Source organism: Phyllobates terribilis, unplaced genomic scaffold (assembly GCF_046119375.1).
Source record: "Phyllobates terribilis strain yellow unplaced genomic scaffold, ASM4611937v1 Scaffold_4986__1_contigs__length_55378, whole genome shotgun sequence".
Taxonomy (NCBI): Eukaryota; Metazoa; Chordata; class Amphibia; order Anura; family Dendrobatidae; genus Phyllobates; species Phyllobates terribilis.
The window spans coordinates 1-11,889 of record NW_027367734.1 but is presented as its reverse complement, the minus strand read 5'-3'; the positions used below and the strand labels follow the sequence as shown (position 1 = coordinate 11,889).

General features: G+C 34.7%; 1 protein-coding gene across 1 annotated transcript; it reads right to left on the bottom strand.

Annotated features, from left to right (window-relative positions):
• Positions 1-1,072: 1,072 nt before the first annotated feature.
• On the bottom strand, positions 1,073-7,612 carry LOC141249680 (uncharacterized). Its single transcript, XM_073669751.1, is given in 14 exon segments — positions 1,073-1,177; positions 1,348-1,440; positions 1,642-1,767; positions 1,898-1,945; positions 2,520-2,621; positions 3,073-3,143; positions 3,478-3,559; positions 4,207-4,363; positions 4,815-4,858; positions 5,265-5,323; positions 5,326-5,381; positions 5,955-6,087; positions 6,992-7,108; positions 7,540-7,612. Coding segments are annotated over 14 exon segments (1,266 nt in total).
• Between the last annotated feature and the right edge of the window lie 4,277 nt (positions 7,613-11,889).

Below are 11,889 nucleotides of genomic sequence, written 5' to 3'. Positions count from 1 at the left end.
CAGCCTATATATCAGGTTGGAATAAGGAATCGAGTTAGAGACGTATGGGTTTGGGAATGATAGATTAAGTTTATTGTTTGTTTTGTGTTTGGGTATGAGAATTCAACATATAAGAGGTTGTTTGGTGAAAAGCTGGTATAAAGTTGGAATGAGGTATTAAGTTGGGTGGGTATGGATATGAAAAGCCATATTTAATATCTACTTTTCATTTTGGAATTGGGTATGAAAGTGGGGTTTTGTTCAAGTAGCTTAATTCTCAAACACATCCAAACCTCCCAAATTTTGATGTTTCGAAACTCCAGGAATGGGTATGATACCAGAAAATGTCACAATCAAACACTAAATTACGGGGTTTGGAATCCAAACCCGATTTCCAGCGCCCAAACCAATTGACTTTCATTTTACAAACCCACTCAATCCTTGAAATAAATATACTTTTGGGATTTAGGAATGGATATATATCTAAATAAATTCAAACAAACAAAAGATATTGGGTTTGATTCCCCAACCCAATTTCTCATACCTCAACCCCTTACCGAACAGCCCCTAATAAGTTTTAAGACTTCATTTTTTTTCCTCAAATCTTCCTTGTAATTCTCATCTCCTCTTTTCCCCATTTATAGTTGCTTGCTTAAAAGGAGGGCAAAAGGTTTGCAAGCGTTGGTGGGCACCGTCTTGTCTTTCTCCGGTCTTCGGCAAATCAGCAAAGCATAACAGACAATGCCGGGTAGTTTCATTGAAGCTCGAACCATGACCAACATCCTTAAAACATCTAGGCTTTCATATATATAGTTCAGGTACATCAAATAAACAGCTATGGAAGAAAACATAGCATGGGTGATGATAGTATTGTCATTTTTGTCTCTCTTGTGGGTGTTTTTGTAAGCAATACCATTTTCATGGTCTTCTTTACCTTTCACAATTATGTTGTACTATGTACTTTCTTATTGTTGATGGAGCTTGTTTATGTTTTCTAACAACAGAAATCTTGCAGAGGGTAAAAAAAGAATAATAAATTTGAGTATAGAACTAATAATGGTGAATTGGAAAATGTATATACAAAGAAGGTATGTTATTTACTCGGCCAACCCCTGATCAAGTCAGACATAGTCTGTATCAATGCTTTCGGATCAAAGATTACGCCCATTTTTGGATCACGCACAGAATCAACCGTCACCTGTTTAAGTTAAACATGATTTATATCAGTATGATCATGAACTGTCCTTGCTAGATTTCAGCTTCAGATTTACATTAGTATTGGTTGGCTGTTTTCTATTCTGTTTTTCGTGGGTTTCTACTGGCATGATTCATATTTCAAAATGAATAAAATGATTGAAGAGAATTTACCACAAGTGAGATGCCTTGTTTCGCCAAGGTATTAAGATCAACATGAAGTGCACCATCTCTTGGAACCAAAATTGTGTTGACATACTCACTTGGCTGCATAGGAAATTAACAGAATTCTGAAGGCAATGTTCCTCTTGCTAAATAAAATAAAGTGTCATATTTGCATAATAAAGAATCTATCATGTTCACCTAGAGAAAATAATAGCTATATATAAAAAAAAGCATCGTTTACATCTTATGAAGCGAAGACAAAAAAGAAAAACATGTCATGCAATTTGGAAGAAATGAACTTACAGGTTTCTTGAGACAATTGTCTGGATTACCATAAACGCGATTAAGGGCATCAGTAATGGAGGTGACAAAGCATGAAGCAGAGAATCCACTAGTTTCACGATCATGTGTACCATTCAACATAAGTACCTGTAAAAGCATTTCCAGAATCTAGATAAGAAACATTAATGGTTAAAGAAAACATTTAGCAAAAGAGAAAAGTAAAAAATATTGACGCATTTGTTTCACTAGCCAGTAAATATGATCTTTAGTGAAGTACCTTGGGACATGACCTTGATGAAATGGTTTCTCCAATATCATTTAACACCTACAAAAAGACGAACACACAAAAGAAGAAAAAAATAACTGATACACTCAGATATATATTTGCAGTCATTTTTCTGCTGCTATGACGAAAAAACTTTCCTTTTAAACAAACTTTTCTTATCTTTTATTAGTTTGTTTAATTTTCCTGCTATTAGTCAGTCAAAGTCAGTTGTTTGAAGAGTCAATAGTCAGTTATTTACATTTAGAATAATTCTAGTAGTGCTGGCAGCCCATTACCATCTCAATTATCAGTATATAAAAATGAAGATTCTCCTAAATTTCCTAAATGTTAGATTCTGACAATTAGTGGTTTCTTTAGGTTAGATCCTTGCCCTGAGAGGTTCCTTAAGGTTAGATTCACTTTGCATATTATCAGTATATCAAGTGAAAGCAATGACAACAGAAGTAACACGAATTAATGAAATTGCAAAGGAAAAAGGTGACTAAGACAATTTGCATTGTCGCAACATTTATATGTCTAGAAAGCCATCAGTTTTTGTTCAGCATCATGAAGAAAGGTTCTCTTCTAGTATGAAAGATCGAAGATAGGTTGCCATAGATTAATTTGATAGTACCAGAGAGGGACAGATTGATGTGAAGAGAGACCCCATTGCATAAACTATGCAATCTACGTTGCATAACTGAGTCAAAACAGCTGGGTTGGCTTTCGGGAAGACCTGTTCAACATATAAAAGATTATACACAACCACGGAAATTTATAAACTTGTATAAATGATGAATTTTACTCATTTGATGAGATAATTAGCTAGGGTTTTTCATGTAACCAAGGAATAATGAAGGATAAGCTGAGTATGCTAGAGAGACTCAGAGACCAAGAACAAGATAATTATCATTGTGCTTCAGTTGCTTTATTAAATCTAGAACCAAACCCGAGAAAGTAGAAATGACCCTTGACATAATATACTTTGTTATATAGATCAGATAATTATTTTGTGGCTAAAATTCAAGGATCTAGAGTGCCTTTCATAATTTATTGTGTTTACTATCTTTACCGGAAATTTAAACATATTTTGGGTGGGGAGGTAGAAGACAATTTTTACTAAGAATCAATGAAACAACATAAAATTACTTTTCGGGAAAAGTTAACAGAGCACAGCTAGCAATTACCTCATGCAACAAATTTTGTCCCTCACTGGACATGTAAAACACCCGCCTGATTCTTGAAGGAAGTGGTGGAGCTGAGTTGCGCAATCCTGTTCATCATAATCGAAAATCAAATATAAAGACGGCTACTGTTCAAATAATAAGTTTTAGCTGCCGCCTTTAATAACTTTTTCTTGATACATTTCACAAAAATACCATAAAGCTGGTATTAGGATTATTAAAAACAGGTACAGGAATGGCAATGCATAAATGGGACAAAAGCATAATCACTGAGGCAAAGAACGATTGCTTGCTAACCCACAGCTACAGCATCAGGTGAAATAGAGTAATTTATCATATGAAAAAGTAATTTAAGAAAAAGAAATTCAAAGTTGCTCAATATGCAAACTTATACAGCTTGCATAAGACATGTGTTCACCTTATTTACTGGTCCATTGGATCCACATGTTGGATGCGATATTTCGTTCTGACCCCGAATAATTGTTCCATCCTTTAATTGGAGTAGTATCAATAATGTCAGTTCTGAAGAGAAATGTTTACAAGCCAATGTACATGAAAGAAAAATCAGATAGATGTCAAGAAACTGGAAACATATATTATATCACAAAAGATTTACTAATCCTAATGACTGCACACAAATGTCATTGTATTAAAATTGCATTCGTGATAGGATGTAAAGATAATGGAAAACATAATAGGTGATTTGGTACGTCATTAATCATTATTTACCAATACATTTTATTTCTTGAACTAAGTGGCTGAATGGTTCTTATCATATAGCTGCTTGACATGGTTTTTCATGGCCAAAAACACAACTCATCAGCATGTTTTCTTGCTCTACCTAACTCACACATTGTCAATCATTTATTCATAATCTTCAATCCGTTCACTTCATAAGTTATGTAGTCAATTAACATTCTGCTGTATTTATTGATGAAGAATAAACCATTTTAAATAAATAAAAAAATATATTGTTCCTCATTTGCATATATATTCAACTGATCAATAAAAATATGTTTAACTCACAGCATAATGTGCTCAGTAATAATGGTCAATATGGTTCATCTCTAGGCACATTATACCTTGAGTCAAATATACTGTGAGCCCAACATAAAATCAAAGGTCAGATAAACATACCCAAAGTTCACATCCCAATGTCAATCTATCATTTGTTGAAATCACAGGGAGTACAAGGCTTTCCTTGGGTATTTCTGAGACGCGTGAGAACAGAAATATTGCAGCATCAAGAGACTGAAAGAATATGCGTGCTCCTGCAAAGAAAAAATTTCCTATGCTGCATTCAAGTAAAAGTAAGAAAATCAACTATTATCTCTCTTTTTCATCAAAACATATTCTTTTTATCAACTACCGAGCCCGTTTTTATAATATATAATAATAATAAAGGAGTAGATAACAAGATGGTACAAAGCTGATGTAAAAATTAATAAATTAGACAAAATAGCTCAAAGCATCGAATTTAATGGTTCCTTCCACAGAGTTTGCATCAGAAAAGTATAACACATCAGCAAAAACTTGAATGTGAATACATCTAAGAAGTTTCTAATAGATGATTAAAATTTTAGGGAAAAAAACTAGGATATATATCAAGTTTCCAACATTATATCAATTTGCCTTGCTAGTAAGGAGCCATATCAGACACAGAAAGAGTCACAAGTCAAATTCCCTATATTCTATGTAAAAAATAAAGGAGGAAAAAAAGCTTGTGTGGATACAAAAGAAGTTACCTGCCATTGCTGAAACAAAACTTTTCCTCTGACCGCATGAGGACCTAGAGAAACAACAAAAGAACCATATAATGTCAATGAATCACTGGTATTTCCCTTTTAACTATGATTGACACTGAAAATGTAAACTATTGAAGCATCAAGTTGAAAGCATTACAACAATAGTATATTGCAAAATGTGAAAATGCATGCAATGATGAGAGCACGTTTGCAACTTCTAGCATGCTTCTGACCATTATGTTACAAAGACGCAAAAAAAAGTTTTAAGAAAAAAGACTTCATATCTCGATGCATCATATACAACAGAGGGAAATGAAATTTTATGATTATCATCCACCTTAAAACAATAAGAGTTGGCGAGACGTGTAACAAAAAACCCTATGGGGTGGACAATGGCTGATATATAATGGTCACAAAACCTGACAAGCCAAGGGAGTATGGAGTTCATACTTGATGCTGGAAATAAACTAAGAATGCACGAATTGTTTCCTTGTAAGACTTTGATACTCTTTCCATAAAGAACCCTCAGCTTCCTCCTCCCCTTCATTGCCTTCTACAATTTTATACCTGCCAATCTTTATTAACTCAGAATAACAACAGAAGCACTTACCAAGCAAATGAAATATATCAGATCTTAATACAGCCCATAGGCCAACTTTGCAACGTAAAAAATACAAACATTGCATGTACCTTTAATTTAATTTTTTTGAAGGAATGTACCTATAATTTGATCAAACAATAGGGATAGGAAAAATAGAAGGTGAAGGTAAAAGGGATGCATAAGTTAGCCACGACTTTGTTCGGCGCAAACTCAAATCATGAAGATAGATAGTTAAGCTCCTTATAATGTAAAAGGAGTATGTGTCAAACAAAGGGTATTCCAGTTGTAAATAATTATCCACTACAATCAATTTTTCTAAAGTTAGTACACTGTCAAAGATAAAAGTGCCATGAACACAGGAGAGAGGATGGTTATATGCATTTAATATAAGAAAACATGTCACTTGCTAATGCAGGGTGCTAATTCAAGCAATTTATTAACTGGATAAGCTTAACATTGGTAACTGTAGACTTACTACAGCATATGATTCGAAATGATTTTAAGGCCATATGCATAATAAAGAAAGAATTGACACTCGCCATTCTAGCTTTGCATCAGTGGGATCAAGTGGTAAGCGATGACCAAGCAATCTGCGCACAGCAATAGCCTCAGAGGTACTTTCATCAGACAGCCTTATGCATCTAGAGCGTATGTCACCAACAGCCGGACCACCTGAAATATCCAAACATAAAATTGTCTGTACTTTCTATATGGAATATACATTCACCAAGTCAAGGACATCCTGTAAAAAGAAGCTAGCTTATATGAGCACCAAACAGAACCCATAGAGATTTACATTATGAACATCAGCAACGCTCTAAGTTCAAATTATAGCAAACACCAACCAAACATCATGGCAAAGAAGTGACGACATGATGATATGTAGTATTTTGTACATCAATTAAGGCATATAAGTACAACTAACAGTTATACAATGAACATTGTTATAAAATATATACAGAAATTGTATTAGAATGTAGTGATATAAAGGGGAGCCATAAGTACGAGGCAATTTCTTTTCAGGCGATAGAGCACAGAGAATGATAGCATCAAATACTGCATATCTTTCCTTTAGTTACAAGCCATGGAATCACATTCACAATTTCACAATTCTATTTGCTGGAGATTAGGCTTTCTTATTTCTACAATTGCAGCTAAGATGATGCAAACCTCATTAGCTACATTGCAAGCAATGGAAATTGATATGCCTCCTTATTTGTGGTAAACAAGTTCAGGAACTTATATGTCAAAAAATCAAAAGATGTGGTGGTGTTTTAATTTTTAACATGTATATTAGCTGTAATTGGAATAGTTATCCTAACCAAATTAACACATGTATAACTAAAATAACTTTTCAAGAGAAGGAATCTTAAATTTCTAATTCCTACTTTTTTTATTTTCCATGCAAGATCACCATTTTTGTAGCAATAGCTAATCTACTATGTGCAACATATCTGTTCATTTTTTTGTAAGCACCATATCTGTTCATTTGCCCGGCTTCATTATCAGACAACAACAGATAAGTTTATACAAGGAATAACAATATAGAAACAGATAACAAGTTGTTGAGCTTTACCGAGAACACGTACAATCTCAGCTGTACTCCCACCATCATCTGATACGGGTAAAACATGTGCTACTCGTGTAGTTAATTTCTTGAGCTCTTCAACTACACCATTAAAAGCTGTGCCACCTACAAGCCAGAGATAAGACTTAATGGAAAAGCATTCTTCCTTAATCATTACAGGTTTATATACGTCATTTATGTCGCAAGGAGGCTCGAAATACAGACTTAAGCCTTTAGAGGAATACTAGTTTCAAAGCTCAATGTCTATACTTCATTCGCTCACCATACTTTCGAGCACGACATACATCAATCCACGCAGAGTTGGAAATTCCATTACAATGTATTAGAGTTTTAACCAATCTTTAGACAATGGCAAGGATTTTAGTAAGCAATTTCTCATCAGAAGAAGAGAAAAAATCAGCATGGATGAAAATTAAAAGTTCACTGAAAGACCTCCGGCGAGATCGAAACCTAGAGGAAAATAGGCGTCGCCGCGTCGAAGCCAAACAAAACCTAGAAAGATTCTTACGGAAATGAGAGTGAGAGAAGGACGGTACCTGAGAAGACGAGGAGAGATGGAGGAGAGGAGTCGGAATTGGGAAGGGGGGGAGAAGAGCGTAGGGAAGCCATTGTAGTAGGAGAGGAAACGGAGAGAGGTTTGAAAGATGGAAAATGAGGAGATGGAAGAAAAGGTTTGCATAAACAAGAAGGGAGTAACAATCTATCCGCCATATTTTCTTCGGATCTCAAAGCTTCGACTGGTGAGGTGATGCAATAGATTGTTAGTTATACTAATCAACCAATTGGTGAGTTTTGTTTGTTATGTATTTTTTTTTAGGTCATAAATAAAGAATAAGTGGTGTGAAGTGTGATGTTTCTCGAGTATACATATAACACGTTAACACATATAATACATAATCGTTCAGTTTTAAGGGGATAAAAAATTACCCAGAAAACGTAAAAAAAGAAAAGAAAAAAAGTTCACCATTAATTACAAAAATATCACCGCGTGGATTCATTAAAAAATCATCTTTTAATCTCATCTCTCCATTTTCTAATCTAATGGCTCAACATTCTTCACATTTCACACCATAAGGGCATTTCACACCGGAATCCACCTCCATAAATAAATATGATGCGTTATTTATACTTTAGGTTTTAGTTTTTAATAGTTTTATCAATATGTATTAGACCTGATAAATGGGACGGGGGGGGTCGATTCGGGTTTGGGTCGAGCGGGTTCGGGTTCGAATCGGGTTCAGATTGAGCGGTTTGATAAAATTTCGGGTTCGTTGGGTTCGAGTCATGTCAGGTCGGGTTGACCTAGCGGGTCAAGAATATTGTATTTAATTAAAAAATAGCTTTTTCTAGGGGTGGAATAAAATTTTAATAATAATATAATAATATTATATATTATTTTAAAAAATAATATAATATTTTAAATAAATTATGTGTAAATATTTTTTATTATAATGACATGCATGATTTGAAACACATATTTCGTGTCGGGGTCGGCGTCGACCCACCAAATTTCGGGTTGGTCGGGTTCGGGTCAATCGGGTTTAAGTGCCTCTTCGGGATCGGGTCGAGTTCTTAGCAATCGGGTTCGGGTCGGGTCATCGGGTCGGGTTGAGTTTCTCCAAGTCTAATATGTATGTATAATTAATTATTATAAAAAGATATATAATTACAGATGGTTGACAATGCGCGGATTAATTTTCGATGCGGACTGAGCATACTATAATAGTGTACAAGTATATTACTGGATAATATACCATTGCGCTAGTAGAAAGTGCATCAGCATATTACTGTGGAGTGTGCTTGGTAGAAGTTTATCAGTGCACTACTGAGAAGTGCACTCTATTACTTTGAGAAGTGCACCAGGAGTATACTGAGTAGTGCACTTAGTAGTTTACTGGGAAGTGCATCAATAATATGCTGAAAAATGCATCGGTTATGATGAGTTCGTATAGTTCGCACGAAAATTTTGTGTGTATCGAAAACATTTTTTATAATTATAATAACCCAAACAAATTAAAAATTAAATAAAATTCTAATTTTTAATTGAATAAATTTTGAAATTTCATACGTGGCTAATACGTAGATATACTCTCTAATCGAAAGGCATTTCTTGATGATACATACCAAATTATCTTACAGAATGAATAAACAATATAAATAGAGAAATTGTTGAGGTCTTGAAATTGTTGTCATGTTGACCTAATATATCCTTCAAATAAGTGGCACTTATGTATAAAGGAGAGCGATGTATGGATTGGTGTCTCTCAGAATATTAGAAGTAAATAGCAAAACGGATGTCTTTGTTCACCCTCAATCAAAAAAAAAAAAAAACTAGCAAAACGGATGCTCCATTAGCTTTTCGGAAACAATAAATGATGTATATATCATTAAGAACAATTCTATGAATTATCTAAAAATCCAAATTTATGTATTAGCACTAGTAAAAATTTATCCACAAATAATTGATATATCCTTCAGAACAATTGTATGAATTATTCAAGGAATCATGCAAATTTATTTATTAGCACTAATAAGGATGAGATTATCCCCTTCTAAATTGATAATTGTACAGTGTAAAGAAAGAACCCCGGATACTTTAGCTTGAAGAATATTAGAGGTACTTATCTATTATGATCTGTAAAAAAAGATTTTTTCACATTTGAATCTCGAATTATAAAATTAATATAAGATGAATTATTGTGTTTTACTTAGCCATCAAAATTAATTTTATATCTATGAAATGGATTATTTGCACTTTATTAATGGAATGAATTTTTTATTATTTCCATATGAAAGTCAAGAGAAAGCATAAAAATTCTTGCTTAACATTTTTAGTATTGATATAATCAACATCAATTAGAAAATCATTTGTATTTTTCAGGTTGAACTTATTGTTGACTTTCTCCTAAATTGAAGATATCATTTACTATTTTGGTGGAGCTTCGTCACGAGGCGACTGTAAGAACTTTGTGACGAGTCTTAGAATCAGTTCAGAAACTGTATTGTTTTTGTTGGCTCCTCAGAAAACCAGACGGAACCAACATGATGGTTTAATTCACAAGATTTAGCACACTTTCACATGAATTATGAGCTATATTAGCCGAGTTGTGATTACCCGAGCCAGAAATGAGAATATCAAGTATTCAAAGGTTTTACACACACTTAGAGAAGAGTTTAGAGAGAAGGCAATAGAGCTACATAATGGAGGATTTCCACACGTATCAAGTAGAAGTGTAGTTGCCATAAGTGAAAAGTCGACAGAGTTGTGGCCGCGACCCACACCTTTTTCACCGCAACTCGCGCCCTTGGTCCAATCCAGATTTGCCCTTATCCCATGTGATGGATCATGCGTTACAAAGGATTGGAGAATCTCACCGTCCCCCAACGGTCGCGGACGAGCCTTATCCTCTGCGCCCCGCTCCTCCACATAACAAAAAATCTTCGATTCACCTTTGGAGACATAACTAGTTTGTTATTATTTAAAATTTTGTTAGGATTAGTTCCGTATTCATATTATTTTATTATTATAGTTGCTTGGTAGAATTAGGTCAGGTTGGTCTCCTATATAAGGAGTTTTTCTCCCTACGCGCCAAGGTTGTTTCCTATATCATTATTTCGTTCATATTTTCAAACCATAGTATGAGGAGCTAAGCTCCAAACATTTTCTCCCCTTTTCTATGAAGTCTATATGGAAATTTTAGTTTTGTAAGTGTTCTTCTATTCATGTTGATTCGTACTATGCTGATGTTTTTGCTTCCATGATTATTACCTTATTGCTTTGTATGATTGATTAGATTGACAATCCAGACATTCATGATTACTAGCATACTATCATCATAGGAAAACCCTTTACTTGTATTTAGACTGGTTGTAGTCACAAGTTAAAGAAGGAAGCAACACACATAATTAGGGTTTGTAGACACACTTATTGGCTCGTCTTAATTGTTGAGATCTGTCGATGCCGGTGTGTTGGCTCGTCTCAAGGATTAATATTTGGAGACGCATGTGTGTGGCTCGTTATAATTATGTCTAATCATGATATCAGACGTGTTATACATAGTTCTGGTTAGCGAATGTAGGATATGAATGTTTCTTTAGGATAGGGCAACATAACAATTAATTTGAATAGGTAACAAAAAGCACAATGATCTAAACTAAAATCGAAACATAGGTGGATTAGGAAAGTGGAACAATAATCTCAAATATAACCACAAACAAATCAAACAATCTGAATCTGAGTTCTGCTAGATCTAAATAGTGTTATGTTTTCTCTATGGGATCAACTACTTACTATTGTTAATTGGTTTTGAGGTTAATAATTACTTTGACACTCATGTGTGCCACGACACGCATATGAGATAGGCCTTCCCCAGTTCCCGACACTCAGACGTTTTGTTAAATTTGGCGTCGTTGTCGCGGAAAACTAGATAACAGTTAGGTTTAATCGGTATGGGTCTATCTTATGACCCGCACTACCAGATCCCAAAACAATGCTTTTTTTGAGCCTTGTCCAGAAATTGAACGAAAGCTAAAATAAGACAAATGTCTAAATCAATGGCCGACACCGCAGCAGTAGAAGCAGCAACAGTTACAACAATCTGGGAGAGAGACGCAGCAAACACTGCACGCTTGGCAAACATGACGATGAGAGAACTATCCGAGCAACGCCTTAATTCACAACCAACCATAGTTGTCCTATCAGCATTGCCAGAAGGTACAAACTTTGAGCTAAAACCTAGGCTAATCTATCTATTGCCCAAGTTTCATGGATTGAGTGACGAAGATCCTATCAAGCACCTAGGCCATTTCCACTCTATATGCTCAAGCATGAAGCCGAGAGGAGTTAGAAATCACCAGATCATGATGAGAGCCTTTCCTTTCTCACT